The sequence below is a fragment of the Dipteris shenzhenensis genome, chromosome 16 (assembly GCF_047967505.1).
Source record: "Dipteris shenzhenensis isolate YYH24624 ecotype China chromosome 16, Dip_SZ_1.0, whole genome shotgun sequence".
Classification (NCBI taxonomy): Eukaryota; Viridiplantae; Streptophyta; class Polypodiopsida; order Gleicheniales; family Dipteridaceae; genus Dipteris; species Dipteris shenzhenensis.
In genome coordinates this window covers 30,845,321-30,863,285 of record NC_141611.1, presented here as the reverse complement: position 1 = coordinate 30,863,285, position 17,965 = coordinate 30,845,321, and the positions used below count along the sequence as shown (strand labels likewise).

At 43.8% G+C, this 17,965-nt stretch overlaps 1 protein-coding gene across 4 annotated transcripts in view; it reads left to right on the top strand.

The window, feature by feature from the left end:
• The window catches only part of LOC147892828 (P-loop containing nucleoside triphosphate hydrolases superfamily protein), a 60,472-nt gene that overhangs the window by 27,190 nt on the left and 15,317 nt on the right, over positions 1-17,965 (top strand). For all 4 annotated transcript variants that reach the window (XM_087386974.1, XM_087386973.1, XM_087386976.1 and 1 more), the window contains 5 exons: positions 3,092-3,200; positions 3,723-4,075; positions 4,269-4,342; positions 4,488-4,792; positions 17,681-17,927. In XM_087386974.1, coding sequence (XP_087243100.1) covers positions 3,092-3,200; positions 3,723-4,075; positions 4,269-4,342; positions 4,488-4,792; positions 17,681-17,927 — 1,088 coding nt within the window. The remainder of the gene's footprint in view (positions 1-3,091; positions 3,201-3,722; positions 4,076-4,268; positions 4,343-4,487; positions 4,793-17,680; positions 17,928-17,965) is intronic.

Sequence of the window (17,965 nt, the reverse complement as noted above, 5' to 3'; positions counted from 1 at the left end):
GGTAGGTGGGAGAGTATTTCCATGGACTTTATTGTAGGTCTGCCTACGACACAAAGTGGATATGATTCTATCCTTGTGGTAGTTGATCGTCTTACCAAGATGGCTCACTTCATTCCAACTAGAGAGTCTGTTAGTGTCCCGCAAGTGACGGATGTGTACATTTCGTTTGCATGGATTACCCAAATCCATAGTGTCAAACAAAGATGTGAAAATTACCAGTCATTTTTGGACTGCAGTGTTTGAGACACTAAGGACTGAGTTGGGAATGAGTAGTGGGGATTATCCAGAAACGGATGGTCAGATGAAAAGAATCAATCAAATTTTAGAGGATATGCTTAGAGCATATGTGTCATTGAGGCAACATATATGGGACAAGTGGTTGCCACTCTTAGAATTTGCCTACAATGATAGAAAACATTCCTCTACAGGGTTTAGTCCATTTGAGCTGAACTATGGTTATAGACGAGCGAAGCCAACTACAGTTGGAGTATCTCAGAAAGTGCCTAGTGCCGTGAACTTTGTGGTTCAGATGCAGGAGATGCTAGCACTTGCGAGAGCTAACATCCGCCAAGCTATGGATAGAGCTAAGGCATATGCGGATGAAAACAGATCCGTTAGAAAATTTAAGGAAGGAGAAAAAGTTTTTCTCAGAGTTCCTTCGCACTCAAAGTCTTTGACTGCAGGAGAGTGTGCTAAGTTATCACCCCGATATTGTGGGCTGTGGTTAATTCTAAAAAGAATAGACAAGGTGGCCTATAAATTAGAATTACCACAGGGTTGTAAGGTGCACCCAGTGTTTCATGTTTCTCGTTTAAAGAAAATTTTGCATACAGGTGACTCACTACTCGAGGGTGTTGTTCTGTTTCAAGAGATAGAGGATAATGCAGGACGCAAACCAACAAGAATCCTGGACCGAGGAACAATGCAAGTATGCAATTGGAAGATACCCATGCAGGTGACTCACTAATCGAGGGTGTTGTTTTGTTTCAGGAGATAGAGGATAATGTAGGACGCAAACCAACAAGGATCTTGGACCGAGGAACAATGTAAGTATGCAATCGGAAGATACCCATGGTGTTGATTGCATGGCATGGTTTACCTCTATTAGAAGCTACATGGGAATTCGTATACCAGTTACGGAGAGTGTTCCCAAACTTTATCACCGAGGGCGCTGATGCCTGAAGAGGGAAGGAATGTTTGGGCTTCATGTAAATGGTCAAAGGGGTTAATGTCAAGGTCCTTGATGAGGGTGACAAGGCACTGACTAGATGGGTCTAAGGCTATGGGTCTTAAATGCATTAAGTGGGAAATGTGCCTAGGGGCAAGTGAATAAATTGATATCCCAAGAGAGGGGTAGTAAATATGCATTTAAGAGGTACCCTAGAATGAAGACATGTGGCATACTAGATCCATCTAGGGAATTGGGGCCTGGTGGAATATGCAAGCTGGAGCTCTCACGTAGGGTGATGTTCTGAGAGTTTGCTACCACCAAGAATTGGCTGGGAGGAAAATTGAGTGCCTGCCCCGTGATTGATTGTTGGCTAGGGAGGATTGAATAGGTTGTACATTAATAGATGTGTGACAGTATGTGCCTTGTAGACCTAGTTATAGTCAGTTAGGACTATTGGTACAGTTAGTTTATGTACCATCTAGGTCAGTTAGGACACTTAGTCTAGTTAGGGCAATTAGGCCTAGGGTTTTGTTATGTTGGCTCTCCCTTGAGCCTCCTCACTCGTACTTGCAGCATTTTGATCATAGCAGCTCGTTTTTGGCTTTCTATCACTCATTTTTGAGCTTTCATTGATTGCCATAGCCAATAACTGCACACTGTGGACACTGAAGGTGGCAGTGAGCTAGTCGTGCCTCTGGCACGCTGCTGCACGGACATGGACTATTCTCCGTCCAAACATCCCCATCGAAGTCACAAAATTTCACAATTGTCATGCATGCGGAAATACATAGGAAGGCTTTATTTAACACCCTCCTTCCTCCCTATGAGTCGGACCATGGTGAGTTGAAACACAGTTGAAATCTTGGTGCCATCGTCTCTTGAGGAGAGGCCCAAAGATCTGGTCTCTAGTAGTGGACAGGAGCAAGGGGTTTTGTATTTCAGTAGCTCAGACGCCATTCCCAGATGTGTTTGGTCACGGAGAGCTCATTGGAGTACATGTTGTGTGGATTGGTTTGAGGATGGGAGACTCCAGGATCATGATCTTAAATCTCTATGCACATGCTTGTCAGCGAAGTCGATAGCTAGCTACAAATCTAACAATAGTATGATAATGCTAAGTACAAGCATTACTAAGTACAAGTATAGCAGTAGGACCCTATTTACTTGCTATGCATTTTGTAACCTAGTGTAGATTCAATATCACAACCCTTGAGGGTTTTGGTCAATCCATCGGACCAATAGTTTATATAGCCTTTGGCCATGAAATTGGTCGATTTTCACATCTCTAGAGAGTTTTATCTTTTTATGTATGTGGCTTGTGTCTACGTTTGAGTACTGGTGTGAGTAAAATATTAGGAGTGGAAAGTGCCTTAGTTTATCTTATGCGTGTAGTTACAAGTCATGGTTAAAACGATGTAAATGAACTATTAGTCAAGATTGCATGCTTTTGATGTTAGGTCCTTGTCTTTGAAGAGCAGTGCTCTTAAGCTTGGATGGCCCTTGTCTTTGAAGAGTAGTGCTCTTTAGCTCAGAATTTATCCTAAAGGTGACAATAAATATTTGTGGATACTTCAAAGTTGTTAGCATGTAATTTAGTCCAATTTGGCACCTTCAATTGTGTAAACTTTGTCAATATTTTTTGTATGCCTTGGACTTTTCCAGTTGCTGGTAGGGCCCTTGTATCTACACATGCCTCGGGCATGCATTGCGGAAGCTGAATGAGAGGTGCTTTGGCAAACCCAAACTAGATTTGTATCTTAGTAACACCTTTCTTAGATGGTGAATCTTTGCGGTTATATGATTTCAACTTCATGAAATCATAACAAGTTCTTTAAGTGACCATTTTATGGAAAATTTTTGTCAATATTTCAAACATCTTGCAGATTGTATCTAACTATGTGGTGGTATTTTCTTTCCCAGGTGTCAATATTTTAATTGCCACCCCTGGCCGTCTTTTAGATCACTTGCAGAATACTTCCTCCTTTTGTTATGATAATGTGCAATGGATTGTATTTGATGAAGCTGATAGGTAAACTTTCTAAGGCGTTTGGTTGAATTTTCGCATTGTGGCTTACTCCTTGAAACTTCAAGTTCATTTTGTAGTCTGTCAGAGTTTGTGGCTTGAAGCTTCAAACTCCTCTAAGAAAGTGAAAGTTCTGATTGCCTTTGTTTGAAGTTGACAAATAATTGACGAGTAGAATCATGCAATGGAATGCCACAGTTCGCTTAATTTGTCTCATATGCCTTTTTGCAACTGGCAGCTGTTATATCTTTGTTATGTTTCATGGACAAAAATTTTGCCATGTATTTTTTATAGAATTGTAGTGAACATTGTGTGGAATAGCCATAGGATGTTTGCATAGATGATGGATGCCTATGTTAATAAGAATTGAAGTTTAGTTATGCTAGTAGTTTACATAGCAAACTACAATTTTTTATTCGGTATACGATGCTTTTTTGGGGAGGGGGGGTGAGCGAGGTGAACGGTAGGTGCATGTACTCAGTTAAAAGGAGTGTGGTAACGAAAGCTGGCTTGCATGCCTTGTTGCAGGCTCTTAAGTCTTGGATTTGGCAAGGATATAAAGAACATTTTGAGTTTTGTTGAATCACATCAGTCTGCCACTCCTAGTGGTCAGCAGGGAAACAGAAAGAGGAAGCGGCAGCATCTGCTATTATCTGCCACGTTGGGTGATGAGGTTATGGAGCTTGCATCTCTGAGTTTAAGAAACCCAGCAACAGTTGGGCTCACAGAGTCCTCAAGGCCTTTGAATGGATCGGATTTGGCAGCATCTATCAAAGCAACAGGAATGCCTGTACATGATAGTCGCTTACAAGGTACACAAGGTGTACACAGTCCTCTGGAATACACATTACCAGCACAGTTGGTCCAGAGATATGTGAAAGGTAACACTGAGCTTTCTCTTTTCCCGCAATACAGCATTTGAAAGGTGCCTTCTGACTATGGTGTGCCAAATAATTGGGTTGAGTCCTAAGAATGGTGAGGATGTTCTGCGCGAGAGTGTCTACTATTTGGTATGCATAGTTTATGATCTCATAATTCTGTCTGTTGCCTTTTGATCTATTGGGGTGGGTGCAGTGCCATGCAACTTGCGATTGGTGACATTATTGGCTGTGCTGCATACATGGCTTGATTTGTCTCGTGGTCACAAGGTCTGTTTTTGTTTTTCTTTGTTAGTTTTTTAGAGTTCTGGATTTGCATTTTGTTGTTCCTTGGAAGCAATAAGCTTAAGTATACAAATTTGTTCCAGAAAAGTATGGGCTGAAATGCTACGTTTATATTGTGGAGTTGGAGCAGGTGGTTGTTTTCTTTTCCACGTGTGATTCTGTCGACTTCCATTATGCACTTGTAAACGACTTCTACTGGAGCTTTGTTGCAAGAGAAGAAAAAACCAAAGCTAGAGGCTTCCTTGGGTGTAGAAGTTTACGCTTGCATGGGAACATGTCACAAAAGGAACGGACTGAGACCTTTTATGAATTTAACAAAGAAGCCTCAGCTCTCCTTCTGTGTACTGATGTTGCAGCCAGGGGTTTGGATATACCAAAAGTCACTCACATAATTCAGTATGACCCCCCTGGTGACGCCAATGAATATGTTCATAGGTCAGTTTCTTGTGTTATTGAGGACGAATATAAGATGCTGTTTAACTGCTTGAACCCAGCAGTTGTGACATTTGTTCTTGCTTCAGTGCAATCTTACAGCAGGTTCATTTTTTCTCAATATTGTTATCAAGTTTTAAGGTCTCTGGATGTGACTTCACAGAGTAAATAGAGAACAGGTGAAATAAAAGACAGAAGAATGAAGCTGATGTGTCCTCTAAAACGTATTGCTATGTGGATCCAGATTAATTGAATTTTCATATAAACTTGCACTCAGAGGAGAAAAGCTATGGCTGTTTTACTGTCAATTGGCAGTTTTGGACCTTTTATGTGCGTGCTTTGTTGGCGCAGATGTGTGTTTGGACACGTTTATCTGCATATCTTCCGATCATATTTGCAATTCCCTTTTCCCAGGACATAAATTTACCAGCAATTTGCCTGCATGTACTGCAAAATGCCTCTATCAGGCCTATTGTTTGCCACCATACATTTGACATGCTCCTTGCCATCCAAAATGAAAGCTCGTCCTGTTAGAAAACAGAGGTGGAGGTTGCTTGCTACAGCCAACTCTCCCACAGAGCGGAAGCTAAAGAAAGAGATAGTGCCCTGGAATCACAGAGTGCGAATTTAAAATCCAACTTCTTTCCTCAGTGTGTACTAGTCTATAGAGAGAGATGTGCAGACAGTATATGAACTGTGTTGAAGAGAGAGTAGAAACAGTAATATATATTTTTCTAAAGATGGACCAAACCATATACAAAATGTGGAGAGAGTGTGCCACCATCTATCAGCAGGGTGCTGCCTAGATGTGGACCCCTGTAGAATCTGGTCTCCTACCTCCGCATGGAATCTTCAATACACTTCAGCTGCGTGCTCTCCCAGAGCTTCTATGGGCTTCGTAGTGGTGCCCCGCAAACAAACTGTCCTGCTGCTCCCTTGGACAGCCAATCGTAACGCAGTATTTGCAGCTTGATCCTTGACCTCCTTGCTGCCTCTGTCTGCAGCCAATGGTGAGGCACAACTCCCGTGATTCCATCCGTCCTTGCTGCTGTGTAGGCAGCCAAGTATGAGGACCTCTTGCTGGTGTTCTTGACCTTCCCGCTGCTGTGTTTGCATCCCAAAGTAAGGCACCAGAGCCCTGCTCACTGGAATACAATGGATACAAAGAAGTTGGGCGCCTTTTTAGGCCTGGAAACCTCTAGCAAACCAACTGACCTAGTCTGTAGACTTACAGACTGGCCAACTTGCTGATGTAGACACAGACTGGCCCAAATTTCCTCGCCTTGCACCACGTGGCATCGTCCCATTGCTGCGCCTGTCTGCTGGGTGCTTCTGCTCTGCCCCAACCTGCCAATGCACTCCAAAGGCTTCTGACTGCTGCACAGATCTGTTGCTTTGTCTGCAGACTCTTTCCCAACTTGCAGCAACCTTCAAGCCATGTCAGTCCAGCTCTAGATGCCTATATTCTGCTCTGCCTTGACAAGTCAGCTCCAATCTGCTCCAGTCTTGTCCTGGACGCTGCACAGACTTGCAGCACTGTTTGCTGCCCTTTTATCTGGCCCTGGCAGCTCCATCTGGCTGTCCTTGCAGGCTTTCTTCTGCTCCATATTGATGCTGCTCCAGTCCCAGTCATCTGACAGACTTTTGTGGAGTCCTTGCTGCCCACATGGCAGCCCTGCAAGCTATCAGTTCTGCCCCGGTGGCTGCCCACGTGGCATCTTTGATCCTCTGCTGGTAGACCTTCCCAATGCTCTCCTCATTTGGGGGCTCACAGGTGGGGAAGTGACCTACAAGACTCCCAACACCCATTCTCACCGACCCATGGGCCAATCCGCACACGTCGTTACAGATGCTGCATTGGCTCCCATGGAGAAGCCCCCTGGAACAATTTGGATACATCCTCACTCCTAGGTCTTTCAACCCGAGGTCCTGCTCCTCGAGGTCCGGTTCCGTGCAGGCAAACCCCCCTGGTACACAGGTACAATCCAGGTGGAACCAAAGGTTAATGGCACCATCATCTTTGGTGATGAATCTGCCAATGCCCTTGAGCAATCCTGGTACAAATATCATACAAGGACAGCCTACTTTTTCTTCCTTGGTTATGGAGCCCCTTGGTGAAATTTGCAGCCCCTCTTGCTTGGATGAGAGATCTTAAGGGCTGGAAAGAGAAATGCTCAAGGAAGAGAGAGAAATGGATTCAGGGAAAAGAGAGAAAGCCTTGGAGTAATGGTATAGAGAGAGACTGCTGTAGATTCTTCAAGGTAGGGGGAAGAGAAAGATGTGTGGCTGCTGCTCTAGAGGTGAAGAGAAAGAGGGATTTCTGCAGACAAAGAAAGAAAGAAAGACATATTAACATCCGCGGGAGGCCTTGCGGGCCTATGGGGCAGAGTGCACAAAAAGTAGACTCATACAAGCCTCAATGGGTTGGAGCAAAGGGCGCGCTATGGCCCTTGTTGAGTCCTAATCTATACTAGCAAAATCATAATGATCATAATCAATCAATCAAGTACAAACTGAATCAAATCAGTCACGGAGCTGTGGCCAGAAACCGAAGCCTGGTACAGTGATGGCTCTCTGGTGAGATGTGAAAATGTCTTGTATGTGTGTTTGGTGAGCTGTCTCATGCTGTGGTGGAGGGCGTTGTCTCCTCGATCTCTCGGCCTTTTCCTTGGGATTGGGTTCCTGGATTTGCTGGTCTAGAGAGAACTCAATTCATGGAAGCAGAGTCGTTAAAACCGGGCTGCTATTATTAATGTAGATCAGGCCTCTGCCACATATCACAGGGGCAAAGGCAAAGAGGGGGGGATTACAGCAAGCCCAAACCTTCATTTGGTACCTCATCTTCTTCTTCCCCAGCTGATGGGAAGAAGAAGAAACACTGTAATTACTGGAGAAAACCAGGCCATGAAATATCTAACTGCCAGAAGCTCATTGCTTTCGAGAAGAAGAAGCAACACGGACTTATAGTCGCAAATGTCCCAGCTGCCAAATAGTACAACAATGAGGCAGCACATTTGACTCATAATGAGTGGGTAGCATTCGTTGTAACATGCCATTATAATGTGTCATTGGATGCCTTAGCCTTATCACTTTCAGATTCTTCTATTGTATTTCGATAATGGTGCTTCAAATTTCAGACACACACACATGGCATGAGAGATTGGGGCACCTCAATTATGTTTTGGATCTTCCAAAGATGCATGCACCTAAACAGCACATTTGCGAAGGCTACTTGCTGGATAAAATGCATCGGTTCTCATTCCCAAAAGATGGGACTCTTGGGGCATCCAGGAAGTCGCACTTAGTGCGCAATGGTGTTTGTGGTCCGATGCAGATAGCTTCTCTTGGGGGTTTCTATTATTTTCTCACTTTTATGGATGACTACACCAGACACACATGGGTCTATCGTCTCAAGGCCAAGTCGTCTTTGCGTTCTTCAAAATTTTTTAGCCATGGCTGATAGGAGAGTGGGCGCAAACTCTTGACCCTCCGTACAGATGGGGGAGGGGGGGTGGGGGTCAGTATATGTCTCATGAGTTTGCTGGTTTATTGGCAGCATTGGGCATTAGTCATCAATGCACGCCTCGTTACACCCCGCAATAGAATGGAGTCATAGAGCGGAGGAATCGGTCCATAATGGAATATGGCCAGGTGTATGCTTAAGGGAAAGCCTTGTACAAAGAGTCGATAGATGAATAGCCGTCACGTCAACTAGTGTGTTAAGAAAAGAGAAGTACATAGTACTTGTACCTAGACCCTAGGACGAAGTGTCCTAGGTGTCACATAGGAACAAGTGTCCTATGTGGCATAAAAGGCACAAAATAAACTAAGTGCCTATAGCTATGCCTACAAGGCACATACCAGGGCCTATAGGGCATCACTAGAACTGGGAGAAGATGGCCTACAAACCCCCCTCCATGGTATGGGCTGAAGTATTATGGAAACGTCTCAGAATACCTGGTATTTTCTGGTCATGGTGGCACATGTTCATCCAAAAGGATATAGCCACCTATGAATGTACAAGGTATGTCAGATCACGTAACAAAGGGAACCAAGTGTAAAGCATGTCGGAAGACTTCGAACTTGGGACGAGGAAGTGCCTTTGTAAACAGATTTGCTATGTTGTCCTCTGTGGGAAGATAGGACAACTCTATGTCTCCTGCTGACAACCGCTCTCGAACATAATGATAATGAACTTCAATGTGCTTGGTACGCGCATGAAACACTGGGTTACGCGCAATGGTCAAGGCACTCTGGCTGTCAATGTAGACCATAGTGGAGGATGTCTGGCGAATACCAAGATCTGTAAGTAACTGTCGAAGCCAAACACACTCTACTGTAGCGGTGAAAGCTGCCCTGTACTCAGCCTCACAGCTAGATGTGGCAATTGTTGGTTGCTTCTTGCTAAGCCAAGAGATACATGAATTGCTAAGCAAAAAACAATTGCCAGTATGTGACACTCTGGTGTCGGAACATCCTGCCCAGTCACTATCCGCTGTGTAAGCATGCATGGTAAGTGAGCCCTGATCACCATAGAAGAGGGCTAAATTCTGAGTGCCTTTGAGATATCTGAAAACTCTCTTCACTGCTTGCTAATGCTGTGAGTTGGGCATGTGCATGAATTTGCTGAGCTAAGATACTGCATACTGTAACTTAGGTCTGGTGTGACATAAATAAATAAGGCATCCAACAGCCTGCTGATAAGATATCACATGGTGAGCTCCCATCATGAGCTGAGAATTTGAAGCCAGGGTCCACTGGAGTAGAGATTGGCTTGCAATCCTCGAACTGAAAACGATCAAGGAGCTGTCCTTTATACTTGGACTGAGACATCATGATACCCCCCCTCAACATGAGCAAACTGAATGCCCAAATAATAGTGGAGCTGTCCCATGTCTGACATTTCAAAAACCTGCTGCAAATCAACTTTGAAAGCTGCAATATGCCGAGTACTTGGGCCCGTGATGAGCATATCATCCACATATAAAATCAGCACTAAAACATCAGATCCACTCCCACGGACATAAAGAGTGGGTTCTGTGGGGCTATTCTGAAAACCAAGGGATAGTAAGTGTGCATGAATATTGGCATACCATGCCCTGGGTGCTTGCTTCAAACCATGAAGGGCTTTGCGAAGCCGGCATACCTTGTTTTCAGAATTAACAACCTCAAAGCCAGGAGGTTGTGTGACATATACTTCTCCCTGCAGATCCCCATGAAGAAAAGCAGTCTTGATGTCAAGTTGGTGCACTTGCCAATGGTGATGGGCTGCAATGGCAACGACACATCTAATGGTAGTAATCTTGGATGTGGGAGCAAATGTCTCCTCAAAATCAATGCCTTGTTGTTGGGCATACCCTTTTGCAACAAGACGGGCTTTGTGTCGATCTATGTTGCCATCAGATTTTGTAGACCCACCTCATATCAATGGCATGCTTGCCGGGAGGGAGATCTACTAATTCCCATGTGTCATTTTTTGCAATGGATTGTAACTCAGCTCTCATTGCATCCATCCACTCTTTGCTGTCAAAAGCATCTTTATGGCACAGAGGCTCTTCATTGCAAGCTATAGCAAGGAGTGCAAACTCAAGAAAGTGACCATGCATCTGGCTATTCCTTGATCTTGTCCGGGCAGCAAAAGGCTTATCTTGTTTGCTATCCCTCAATGTATCAAGAAGCCATCTGGGAACTTGCCTTTGCTGTCTATCGACAGCTCTTTCTTCAATCACTGCATCATGAATAGTGGGATCATTTTGTGCTGGAAGAGAAATCTGCAAATCAGCATGGGGTACTGGCTGATCATTGCTTGTTGGAGGGCTTGTAGGAGGCTCATGTTGCTGGTCAAAGTCCTCCTTTGAGGAAGGCAGAGGTAACCAAGAGTCAAAGGCATCAAACATGTCAACTTTTGGCTTAGCTTTGCAGTCCACAAGAGGAGAAGCCGAATGTTCAGCAAAGATTACATCTCTACTAACAATAATCTTCCCAGTATTTGGTTGGTATAACCTATACCCTGTGCTCTCTTGGCTGTAACCAATAAATATGCATTTGATTGCCTTGCCATCAAGCTTATGTCTCAGCTGAGATGGTACATGAACATATGCAAGAGACCCAAAAACTCTCATGTGTGAAAGTGAAGGCTTTCTGCCTTTCCATGCTTCATAAGGTGTAATAGTCTTCAATGCCCTTGTAGGTGATCTATTCAGCACATAGTTGGCACACATCACTGCATCAAGCCAAAATTTATTGGGCAAGGACTTGGCCTTAAGCATGCATCTGGCCATCTCCATAGTAGACCTGTTCTAACAGGATTATGCTGAGGAGTGTAAGGAGTAGTGCATGAGTGAACAATGCCCCGTGAAGACAAAAATGCATCAAACTCCTTTGACATATACTCTCCCCCCCTATCTGTGTTGAGGGTGACAAGCTTGCATCCTGATTCATTCTCAACCATATTCAGCGACCTTTGAAAGCATAAGAACACTTCAGATTTGGCTTTTAAAGGATATACCCAACAATATCTTGTGAAGTCATCAATGAGAGTCATGAAATATTTGTACCCTCCAATGGAAGTTGTCTTCATTGGGCCATAGACATCACTGTGTACTAGCTGCAATTTCCTTTGTGAGAATTTTGGACAATTCTTTTGAAAAGGAAACCGATGCATCTTACCCAAAAGAAAACCCTCACACACATATTTGGAAACTGTGTGAGTTTGAGGTACATCATCTGCCATCTACTGTGAATGTAGCTTTGCAAGAGCTCTGTAATTGAGATGACCCATTCTCTCATGCCAAAGATGAGTTTCAGCAAGCTGTGAATCTGAAATAGTAAATGCTTCAATAGAAAGTGCAGCTGAGTGATGATCAAGGTGATAAAGTCCCTTTTGCAAAGTGCCAGTGAGAACTATGGCATTGTCATCACGAAGATCATATACTAGGCATCTGTATCCATTAAAAATCACTCTGAAACCTGAAGTGGCAATTGCTGAAATTGAAATCAAGTTGACTTCAATCCCAGGCACAAAAAGAACATTTGTCAAAGTGATAGGATGGCTTGAAATGGATGTGAGCTGCAGATCTCCAATTCCTTTTACAACATAGGAAGCATTATTAGCACATGTGACAATTCCTCCCTGAGGTGCATCAGCTAAGGAATGAAACAATTGTCTGCAAGATGTGACGTGCTTGGAAGCACCACTATCAAAATACCAAGACTGAGCATCATTAGCAGTAAAGAGTGCATCAACTTTGGAGGGATCAAATCAACAATGGACAGCCCATGCCCAATCATCTTGGAGAGCATGTGCATGTGAAGCATGTGCTGGCTCGTGGGATTCAATTGCATGTGAGGCATTAACTGTCAATCCTGCTTTCTTTTTCTCCGAAGCAATGCGCTTCCTGCATTCTGAAATGTCATGTCCAGGCTTGCGACAATAGTTGCATCTTTTCTTCTTTGACTTATCTGCTGTATTTTTAGATGCATTGGAGGAATTGCCACTGCTATGCGCACATTTAGGCTTGCCCATAGGCTTGGAAGCTTGCCTCTTCTTGTCTGCTGTGAAGCAAATGCATGATCTGTCTATTAGCACGACTTTGCTCAGACTTAGGGTTCAGCATGGGTGATGATGCTCGTTTCAGTAGCTCCACCCTTACTGTGATTTGTATCAGGTTTTCTTTTAGTCTCATAGACCCATCGGTCTTCCGAAGACTCTAATAAAATTTCTTTCTTTCTTCCTTCCTGCAAAAGCAAAGTAACTAGTTGATCAAAAGAGTAGTGGTTTGGATTACCCATGGCCACTAACCGAAGGGTTGTAGCAAACCCTTGATATGAATCTGGAATCCATTCAATGTGGTACTGACAAGCTGAGAATTTGGCACCACCTCATCAATATTGGCAAGTTGTTCCATGAGGTCCTTCACCTTTGTCAGATATGCATCCATAGAATCACCTTCATTCATACTGACTTCTTGCAACTGTCTTCTTAAAAATGCAACACGTGCCTCATTGCGAATCTAATAAAGAGAAGACAATTTGTCCCAAGCATCCTTTGCTGTCCTCCAAGACCAGATGTGTGGAATAATGATTCTCTTGCATGATAAAGCAATACAGGAATGTGCATTTGCATCTCTTGCATCCCATCTTGATTGTTCCTGAGTTGGGGGAGCAGTAGTAGAGGTGCTAGAAGATAAGGCATCAGGAGGAGTACCCTCTGCAGAGGGACCAGCAGTAGAGGCAACCACTGTAGCATTGACTGGCCTCGGATCAACCCCAGAAACAATATTCCAGAAATGCCTTGCAACAAGAATATGTTTCATGAGATAAGACCACATCGGATAGTTGGTGCCATCCAACTTATCATCTTCACGAAGAATGCCAAATAGATCATGATTGTTCGCAGCCATTGCAAATGTGATACCCTGAAAAAGGCCTGAAAACCCAAAACCCTCAAGGCTATCACTGCAAAGAGCTGGCTGTCCAAAAATGACAGCAAATATCTGCAAATAAATATTCTGCAAATTTCCAACCCAAATCAAAGGGCAAATGCAGATTTGGCCCAAATGTGATTGTGTCAGGCAATGTTCACTGCAAAAACAGCAAATTTGGCCAAAGCCCCAAATTTAATTAGGGCAAATAGGCCAAAAAGAGGGCAAATGCTGAAAAGCCCCAAATTTTGCTGAGATTTTGCAAATGTGACCCAATGTATTGTAATCTGATCCAATGTCCTGCAAAAGTGACTCAATATCTTGCAATCTCACCCAAATGCACTGCAATCAAACAAGAAATTGCAGACCAAATCCCAAGAGATAGCCTCAAGCCTTGCAACTGCAAAATTAGGACTTGCTGTCCACAAAGTGACTGCAAAGGTGCAACTGTCCCAACGTATAGACCTCAAGATGTAGGCTTTCCAAACTGTTGAAATAGCTTAATAAGACTTCAAACAGTAAAAGGAAGGTAAGGGCAGCAAAAGCCCTTAAAAGCCCCAAATTTTGAGAATGTCTTGTATCACAACCAATGCCAAAGCAAGTATGGAACCTGAAGGCAGTTTCGCACGTGCGAAATTGTACGGAACACTTGTACGGAATATCACTGTATGGAATACTGCAAGTTGTACGGAAGATGATGCAGGCACAAAGTGATCGCACGTGTGGCGCAGGGCTTTTGTTGTACGGAAGCACATGTACTTGACTGTACGGAGCATGTACGGAACATCTACAATGTATGGAACAGGTGCTGAGCACAATACGGAGCAAGTACGATGCACGGACCATGTACGACGGAAGTACGATGTACGGATCAAGTACGACATACGGAACACAAGTACGGAGCTGTACGGTGATGTACGTCCTATGTGTAGGTTGTGTGTACGGGCGTCCGTACAGTCGTACGGACTGTATGGATGGAGGAGCAGATAGGTTGAGGGGAGTTGGTGCAAATCCGGAGGCAGGAGACGAGTCAAACCAAGCTCTGATACCACTGTAGGATCGTTAAACGAAAGAGAGAGTGCAAGGTACAAAGAGTCGATAGATGAATAGCCGTCACGTCAACTAGTGTGTTAAGAAAAGAGAAGTACATAGTACTTGTACCTAGACCCTAGGACTAAGTGTCCTAGGTGTCACATAGGACTAAGTGTCCTATGTGGCATAAAAGGCACAAAATAAACTAACTTCCTATAACTATGCCTACAAGGCACATACCAAGGCCTATAGGGCATCACTAGAACTGGGAGAAGATGGCCTACAAGCCTTTGCCTAATAAATTTTGGATAGATGCTCTCATGTGCACAAACTATGTGCTGAATTGGGCCCCTACTTGGGCATTGAAGACAATTACACCTTATGAGGCATGGTCAGGATGTAAGCCGGTGCTTTCTCAGTCTGATGCAGATTCAGATCAAATTCTGCAGGGTCAAACTCCACCTGCTTTTAGTAGCCCTCAGCCTTCTCAGGTTCCACATGCTCAGCCTGATTTGCAGCAACATGGTGATCATGCAATTAACGAGGAGAGGGCTGTCATTAGACAGCAAAAGACAGTCCCAAGGTGGCTCTTGGACACTTTAGGGGACAGCAAGCAAGCTGAGCCCTTGGCTGCCCGCTCCAGAGGTGCACAACGACCAATGCATGGCAACAACCAAGGCATGGCAATTTGCTTGATGTTGCATTGATTGCCACTGCTTGTAATGAGGAACCTCTATGTCACCGAGATGCATTTGGAAGCACTGAATGGATGGAGGCCATGAGAGCTGAACTTGATTCCATTCATGCTAATGGCACTTGGGAGTGTGTAATTGCCTGCTTGGCAAGCTTGTCATAAGCACTAAGTGGGTGTACAAATTGAAACACAAAGCTGATGGAAGTGTTGACCGTTACAAGCCCGCCTTGTTATGCCGAGCAACATGGCATGGACTTTGAGGAGGCTCCCACTTCCCGTGTTACACCATTTGGTGCGTTTTTCCTCTTATATCCCACAGGCATGGGGAGGTACACTAGCTGGGCGTTAAGACCGCTTTCCTTCATGGGGATTATACTAGAAGATGTCTATGTCACCCATGGTTTGAGGAAGACACCCCAGGCATGGTATGCCAAGATACATTCTTTTTTGCTATAGCTTCGATTTCAAAATAGCCCCACAGAGGCCACTCTTTATGTCCGGAAGAGTGAATCAGATTTTCTGATTTTAATTCCCTATGTGGATGACGTGCTTCTCATTGGGCCTGATACATAGAAATTGCACATTTCAAAGATGATTTGCAGAAATCATTTGCATTGTCAGCTGTGGGCAGGTTACATTACTATTTGGGCATCCAGTTTGCTAATGTTCAGGGGGGGCTTTTGTAGGACTTTTAATTCCAGTATTGTAAGCCTCCATCGGAACTTCCTTCGGTAGTCTGTGGGCTGCCTTATTTGCTGATGCATACCAGGCCTGATCTGTAGTATGCTGTTTCCCAGTTAAGCAGGTACATGCACCAGCCTGACACACAGCATTGGCAAGTAGTAAATTGGGTCTTCCTTTACTTGAAAGCCATGCAGCATTGAGAATGTTCTATGATGATCAATCTTCATTGGTTTTGCATGCATTCACGAACAGTGATTGCGCAAGTTGTTATGACATCATGGGCAACTGTTTTAGGCTTGGCTCTTCATTCATATCTTGGTTCAGTAAGAAGCAGCCTAGAGTTGCTACTTCCGGCTGTGAAGCTAACTACACAGCAGCCTTCACACCTACAGTAGAGTGTGTTTGGCTAGCAAATTACTTTCATGTCAGCGAGAGCACTTCTACTATCTACACTCACAGCCAGTCTTTGCTAGTCCTTGCTATGCATGATGGAGTTCATGGTTTTTAATCTTATGAGTTACTATCATGAGATTGAAACTGCAGTATGTTGTGTTTTTAGAGGATGAGCTTGGGCGTGTTTCTGGATTCATCTAGATATTTACACTCACAGCCAAAGTGCTTTGGCCGTTACATGTAATCGAGTGTTTATGTGCATATAAAGCACATTGAGGTATGCTATCATTATGTTTGTGAGTGACAGTCAACTGGAGATATATAGTTGCCCTATGTTCCCATGCAGGATAACTTAGCAGATCTCTTCACGAAGGCTCTATCAGGACCCAAGTCTGAGGCATTTCGGTAGTCATTCACTTGGAACCATTTAGACAAACATGTGCAACCATGATATAGTTTCCAGATTTGCTTGAGATGTTTCTAGGATACTAAAACCATACCATAAAATGGGTTGTTAGCACTTAGCCCTGAGATAGCCTTGTGGGCCAACGAGGACATTAGTCCTAGTACACCTAGTTTATTTAGGACATTTTATTCCTTACTCAACTAGTTGCCATATATTGGCCACTCTTGTACTTTCATTTGCATGTACACTTCATTCCCTTATCTTTTTGTTTGTTCCCTTGCATTCCATCTTGGTTCCAATGCTTCCGGTACCCAATAGTTAGTAGGGTTCTAAGCTCTGCCCTTTGGAGGGAATTATGAGGCCACCCATAAGAGCAATCCCCTTGGTGAAGGTGGGACCCATATGTACCTCATTAGGCGGGGGGGACTCTTGCCACTAAGTCTCTATATACTTGTCTAGAATAGGAGTAGGAGGGAGAGACGAGGATTTCGGATACTTTGTCATAGGTCGGCATCAAAGTGGGGAGCTGAACGCAGGCCTGCCCCCTGGTTTGTGAGATTCCAGCAGGGGCTGTTACGCTTATATGAGTGTTGTTTTGGCCATAGGTATTGGGGATGCATGATTTATATTACTTGAAGTCTAGGTGCATAGCGGTTTTCTGTTTGGCATTTTGTTCTCCACATTGCATGCCATATCCTTGGAGCTTTGCCACGCCTTTTATCGTGCTCTAGTACAGAAGAAAAGGCCTTGACTTAGCACTCTTCAAAACCATGGGCTCAAGCCAAAGTGTAACTAAACAGATTAGACATATTATAGTCTTCTTAGGCATATGTAATCACAGATTGGATAAATTAAAATGTACAAGTACTGTCTATGTAACAGTATTTAATAAAACATATTTGTAGGATGTTGGATGCTATGTTCTGTTGATATAGTTTAGTTCTTCATATTAATGAGGCAGCAAATCTGGTGTGGGGTCCCAACAGGTTTATGCTAGTGGATAAGCTGTGGGAAAGATTGCTTGCAAATTGGCTACAGCAGTTGCTTGTTACATTCTTTTTGAAAACTATGATGGAGTAGAAACTTTTAGTTTTGCATTCAAGGACTGCTCTCGAAATAATAAAAATGCATGCATCCATGACTACATTGTTGTGAGTACATTCATTTTAGGTACTCTGGAGACAGCTGCTTATGTCTGTGTGGTACATTCTTTTGATAATGGTGTTATGTCAATCATGTGGGTCGTTTTTTGCATGTAGAGTTGGGAGGACTGCTCGGCTTGGTCAAAGAGGCAAAGCCTTAATTTTTTTGCAGTCTTGTGAGCTGGATTACCTGTGTGAATTACAAAAGCATGGTGTGACATTAAAGGAGTTTTCACTCCTGGCAATTTGGGGCAAAGTTTGTGTGAAGAAAATGGAGAGCAGTATAGAAGCTGGGAGGTCAGTGGAAATGCATCCAACCGTGCTTGTACTGCAGAAATCTTTGGAAACATTCATCTCCAAACAGGTCTGTTGGTTGTGCCACTTTTTGTTCACTGGATGATC